General features: G+C 43.2%; 1 protein-coding gene across 1 annotated transcript; it reads right to left on the bottom strand.

Moving 5' to 3' along the window:
* Positions 1-2,743: 2,743 nt before the first annotated feature.
* LOC107567062 (transcription factor Sox-9-A-like) lies at positions 2,744-6,166 on the bottom strand. The gene is made up of 3 exons (XM_016252658.1): positions 5,534-6,166; positions 4,510-4,757; positions 2,744-4,279 (listed from the first exon to the last, which is right to left on the bottom strand). Exons 1-3 carry the CDS (start codon positions 5,944-5,946, stop codon positions 3,627-3,629), a joined length of 1,314 nt encoding a protein of 437 aa, XP_016108144.1. The 5' UTR covers positions 5,947-6,166; the 3' UTR covers positions 2,744-3,626.
* Between the last annotated feature and the right edge of the window lie 175 nt (positions 6,167-6,341).

The raw sequence follows: 6,341 nt of genomic DNA, 5'->3' as shown, positions 1-6,341 counted from the left end.
CTGAAAACTCAAAACATGAGAAAGTTCAAATGTGTGCATATACGATTGCAGACAGATGTATGAAATGTTAATGTACAGATTAAATATGATGTTTGCATTCACTCTCTGCACTGCTGGGATTTCACAGGAGAGCAGCAGAAGTTCAGCTGACGTTGCACACGGACAGAAAGTGAGAAGACGAATCCAGCAGCGCTCGCTGATACTCCTCTGGCTGTGTTCTTTCTGCTTTGGACAGATGCATGTGTTGAACATATGGTGCTGCTCGTATCTGTGCGATGATCCACACCTGTTCCACACAGCTGCCCCGCAAAGCTCTCCATTCGCTCCAGCTCTGTGTCTGAACACAGCTGCAGTGCATTCTGGGGGCAGCCTGCAGGGCACAAATGTCTCCTGATTAAAAGCCTTCAGGAAGAAACTAAACTCTTATTTAACATGGCGGTATGCTGAAGTGTACTTTTGGATCTGCGATGTCAAAATCAAGAGTTGCTGTCCTCCAACCCATTCCTGGATGAATATACAGTATTTCTGCTCAGAAGAGAATGAGTGACCAACTTGAATTACACTGCAAAAAAAAAGATTTTCCTACTTAGCATTTTTGACTTGTTTTCTAGTACGAATATCGAAACATTCTTGAATCAAGGTGCATTTACTTGAGAAGCAAAATTACTAAAGTCTTGTTTACTGAAAAATGCATCAACATTTTGTTAGTTTTTGTTTAAAAGAAGAAAAAATATCTGCCAATGGGGCAAGAAAAATAATCTTAATTTAAAGACAAAACAATATTTTTTATCTCGCCCCATTGGCAGTTTTGACTTGTTTTCTAGTACGAATATCGAAACATTCTTGAATCAAGGTGCATTTACTTGAGAAGCAAAATTACTAAAGTCTTGTTTACTGAAAAATGCATCAACATTTTGTTAGTTTTTGTTTAAAAGAAGAAAAAATATCTGCCAATGGGGCGAGATAAAAAATATTGTTTTGTCTTTAAATTAAGATTATTTTTCTTGCCCCATTGGCAGATATTTTTTCTTCTTTTAAACAAAAACTAACAAAATTGTAATACAATTTTCAGTAAACAAGACTTAATATCTCAAGTAATTTTGCTTCTCAAGTCAATGCACCTTGATTCGGGAATGTTTCGATATTTGTACACGAAAACAAGTATCAAAATGTTGTTAGTTTTTGTTTAAAACAAGAAAAAATATCTGCCATTGGAGCAAGATAAATAATATTGTTTCGTCTTTAAATTAAGATTGTTTTTCTTGCCCCATTGGCAGATATTTTTTCTTCTTTTAAACAAAAACTAACAAAATTGTAATACATTTTTCAGTAAACAAGACTTAATATCTCAAGTAATTTTGCTTCTCAAGTCAATGCACCTTGATTCGGGAATGTTTCGATATTTGTACACGAAAACAAGTATCAAAATGTTGTTAGTTTTTGTTTAAAACAAGAAAAAATATCTGCCATTGGAGCAAGATTGTTTTTCTTGCCCCATTGGCAGATATTTATTCTTGTTTTAAACAAAAACGAACATAATTTTGATACATTTTTCAGAAAACAAGACTTAAGGCCCGTTCACACCAAGCACTATAACGATAAAGATATCGTTCTAAAAATCGTTCTCCATATTAAAGAACAGCAGAGTCCACACCACAACTATAACGATAAAGGCACAGAGAAACGATATCGTTGGAATCACGTTCAAAGCAATCATTTCCAGCTGATGAACGATACAAACACCGACAGCCAATCAGAATCCATCCTGCTGTAACGAGTTCGAGAATTTAATCTAGCGCTTAGAATAAACCGACGATATCGTTCGCTGGTGTGGATGGTAATATCGTCATCTTTATAGGTGTGAACGGGGTTTAATCTCTTACGAAAATCATTGTTTGCAGAGTATATTTTGAAATGGACATCCAAGTGGACGAACACACTACTTATCATACTATCTTGCCATACTAGCTAATAGCTGGATTGATGAAAATCTACTTTTTGTTATTATTACTAATCATTATTGCATCGTCACATGTTGTTTCAGAACAGATACAGATCAACTGAGATATTTACTCTAGCTGTAACATATTATCAGCTGCTCGGTTCTGGCCTTCAAAGAGGTCCTGAAGTGAAAGAAACAAGTCTTTGCCTCGTCAGAGTCACTCCTCTTAATCATTTGTCTTTACGGGATGAATCCTTCCTTCCTTTCACATTCATACTGTATGTCATGATTATTCATATTGCTGTCACCATTGTGAGCTTATATGCCTATTTCATTATGGCACTTACTGTACTCTATGTTGTTGTAGTCAGTGTCTCTGCTAGTGTGTTTATGTTGTATGTTTTTATTGCAGACCAATTTTTCTTGGTGAGCTCATAACAATAAAGTACTGAATCTTGAATGACTAGAAGAAGCAGCCTGGTCTGAACTAACTTTCCTGCGAAGGGACTTTGATATGGCCCTTCCCCGTTTTATTGTTAAGTCTAATCACTTGGATAAGGAATTAGTTCACCCAAAAATGAGAATTAGCTGAAAATGTCCTCAAACTCTGTCTACATCTGGTTTGGAGAGATGTAGCATTGCATCACTTGCTCACCAATGGGTGCTCTGATGTAAATTAAAGTGCTGGTGTGTTAATGTCACGAACATCCCACAAAAAGTCATCACAGACGATTCAGGCTTGAAAAAGACATCTTAAAGCAGAGGATATTTTCAGTATCTTTCTTTTTATTGCAAACAATATGATACAAAAGATAAGCTTCTTTTAAGACGGTGGCATGTTTTACAGTTTTTCTTTACGACATTAAAAAAACGAGGGAAAGGAAATAAATGCTGGTGTTTTTCGTAGAGATGCAGCCAACAGCCTGCAGAAGTCGACATGTTTGAGAAACGAAGATCCAGTTGTTTCTATAAAAGGTTTGATCAGGTCTCACAATTAGAAGTCAACTCGATTAACATTTTAAATGGAAACATCAACAAATGATAAATAAATGAGATGGTTAAAGTTGGCACTACAACTAAATCGCAATCATCTCCGGAAACATTTTTAGTCACAAATTAGTCGTACGAAGCCAGAGTAAATGATAAAATGCAAATAGTATTACTTTCAAGTCAAATGAACGCTAATGAATAAATTAAAGAGGTTAAGACTGGAGGAATGGTCGAGCTGCGGAGGGCACTTCCAGCAGTGTGATCTCTGTAGGCACAGACGGACTCGAGAGGCAGTTTCCACAGAAGCAAGAGCTCGGCTGATATGGCAGACGCTTAGGCACGGACTCTAGAAGCATTCGACTGTACATCTGACAAATCAACTCGCTTTGCCCAAGTTTTAAGAAACCCCCACAAATATATACAGCGGAGAAATATTAGGCAAACGAGTCTTTACAAAAACATCACCGGGGCGAAGACAGCTGCGTGTAAATCCCAGACACAGCTGAGGAAAACACACGCGACACATACACAGTACATACTAAAATAAGTATCTGGAATCTGTCCTCACAGAGGATTTCTCTTGTCTCATTATATCTAGAAAAATATAATCAAGGCACAGTCGGGAGCCATTCCGTTCGTTTCAGTACTTTTCCAGCATTCTCCCACCGGGCTTCAACCCGGCTGCGGGCGTCCCTCAGGGCCTGGACAGCTGGGTGTAGACGGGCTGCTGCTCCCAGTGCTGCGGCACCGTGTCGGGGATAGGGCTGTATATGGGCCTCTGGCTGGGGCTCATGTAGCTGAAACCGGGGTACTGGCTGTAGTAGGAGTTGGCGGGACTCTGGTGCTCGGCGTAGTCGTACTGCGCGCGGCCGATGGAGGGGTAGGAGGTGCTGTAGTGCTGCAGGTTGAAGGAGCCGTAGGCTACATGCTGCGGAGAGCCCTGCTGCTGCTGCTGGCTGTAGTGGCTGGGACTCAGCTGCTCTGTCTTGATCTGCGTCCGCTGCTGACCTTGGCTCTGCTCGCCACCGTTGGCCATCAACGGCTGCTGCTGCTGCTGTTTGGACATCCAGGCCCCTCCGGCCTGAGTGCTGAGTCCGTAGCCGGCGGGGTACGCCTGCGCGCTGCCGCTGACCCCCGGATGTCCGTGAGGAGGCAGGTACTGGTCGAACTCGTTGACGTCGAACGGCTCCATGTTGGAGATGACGTCGCTGCTCAGCTCGCCGATGTCTACGGCACCAAAGTCGATGCCCTCCTGCAGCGGACGGCCTTCGCGCTTGAGATCCGCTTTGCTGGACACCAGGTCCGTTTTGGGGGTTGTGGGAGGTGTGGGGGGACCCTGGGACTGACCTGAACAAGAATGAAACCAAATTGAGCTACGCAGTTCCAGAATTATGTTGCTGACGCAACCAGAAGGCTAATAAAGATACACAGCGAGGTTAGGAAGGCCAGATAAGATTTATGAGTTTGCCTGCGGGCTCCAAACGAGGCATTACATAAGGAGCTGCCGCTAGACGTTTTCAAGGGTGCTCTTGGTGCCAAGGGGACTCGCATGCCTTTTCTGCTTGAGAGTCAAGTACCTGAGTGGTCTCCTGGAGAGTGTGCTTCGCCCAAGCTGGACGTTGGAGAGTCGGCCTGCTGCAGGGCTTTGAAGATGGCGTTGGGGGAGATGTGGGTCGGCTCGCCGTCCTCGCTCTCGCTCTGGCCGTTCTTCACTGATTTTCTCCGTCTGGGCTGGTACTTGTAGTCAGGGTGGTCTTTCTTGTGCTGGACCCTCAGACGCTCGGCCTCCTCCACAAACGGACGCTTCTCGCCCTCGTTCAGTAACCTGCAAAAGCACACGAGAAATAATCAATACTCAGATCTAGCTTATTCAGTTAACAATGAAGAAACCTGCAACTATGATTATTGCTTTTTGGGTTCACCTAAGAAAAAATATTATTCAGGAAAAAAAGAATGAAGTAGTCCAGCTCGAACTAAATTTCTTAAAACTAAAAGCTTTTATCGACTACACAACTTTTTCTGCACTGATGTGCATGTGAAGTAAGGGCTAATTTACCATATGTGACCCTGGAGCACAAAACCAGTCATAAGGGTCCATTTTTCGACATTGAGATTTATACATCAGCTGAAAGCAGAATATATAATCTTTCCACTGATGTATGGTTTGTTAGGATAGGACAATATTTGGCTGAGATACAACTATTTGTAAATCTGGAATCTGAGGGTGCAAAAAAATCTAAATATTGAGAAAATCATCTTTAAAGTTGTCCAAATGAAGTTCTTAGCAATGCATATTACTAATCAAACATTAAGTTTTGATATATTTACAGTAGGAGATTTACAAAATATCTTCATGGAACATGATCTTTACTTAATATCCTAATGATTTTTGGCATAAAAGAAAAATGCAAGAAAAATGGGTCACATTTGGCTACCTTTTCTTACCCATAAAGTTACCTTTTCTCAAGCTTACCAGTATTGCCGTATCATTATATAATAATGCTACGAAAACAATGCAATTTACAGTAAGTTTGTCTGGGCAGCTAAAAGAAACTTCTGGAGTTGTCCTAGAAAAACAAAACAAACAATGAATGCTCTGACCTCCAGAGTTTTCCGAGGGTCTTGCTGAGCTCGGCGTTGTGCAGGTGTGGGTACTGATCCGCCAGCTTCCTGCGCGCGGCTTGAGCCCACACCATAAACGCGTTCATGGGTCTCTTGACGTGCGGCTTGCTCCTGCTGGAGCCGTTCACTCGCACAGGCATGGGCACTAAAGACCAGTCGTACCCCTTCAGCACCTGAGACACCGCGTCCCTGATGCACACGGGGAACTTGTCGCCCTCGTCCTTCTTAAACTCTCTCAGCTGCTGCTCCGGTCGGGTGTTCTCGGTGTCCGAGCCCGATCCGGACGCGCACGGAGAGCCGGCGGAATCCTCGGACATGCTCGGGCTGGGCGCGTCGGAGAGACCCTTGTCCTGCTCGTCGCTCATTTTCAGGTAGGAGTCGAAGAGATTCATGCAGAAGAGTGAGCGTCGGAAACTCTAGTGCAGCTGTAAAGTCCTCCTGCAGGAGTTCAGAGGAGTGCGTCAACGCGTGCGCGGCCGTGCGCAAAAGAGCTCCGAGTGTCCAAAGTCCCTCACGACTCAGATCAGGAGAATAAACTCACACCACACGACACGACATGTATCTCTGCGATGAGGACAAATCCTGACTGAACGGAGAAGTGAAGAGGTTCTGCTCTCTCTCTCTCCAAAGCGCATCTCTTATATACGGATGGATGGAGGGAGGCGGAGCAGAACCCGATCTCTCTCTCTCTCCCTGCCTCTCTCTCTCTCTCTCTCTCTCTCTCTCTCTCTCTCTCTCTCTCTCTCACCCTCCCACACAACACCAACAACACCAACACAACAAATCT

This window comes from Sinocyclocheilus grahami, unplaced genomic scaffold, assembly GCF_001515645.1.
Source record: "Sinocyclocheilus grahami isolate Dianchi unplaced genomic scaffold, SAMN03320097.WGS_v1.1 scaffold1125.1, whole genome shotgun sequence".
NCBI lineage: Eukaryota > Metazoa > Chordata > Actinopteri > Cypriniformes > Cyprinidae > Sinocyclocheilus > Sinocyclocheilus grahami.
The sequence above is the reverse complement of the archived record's forward strand: the minus strand, read 5'-3'. Positions and strand labels throughout refer to the sequence as shown.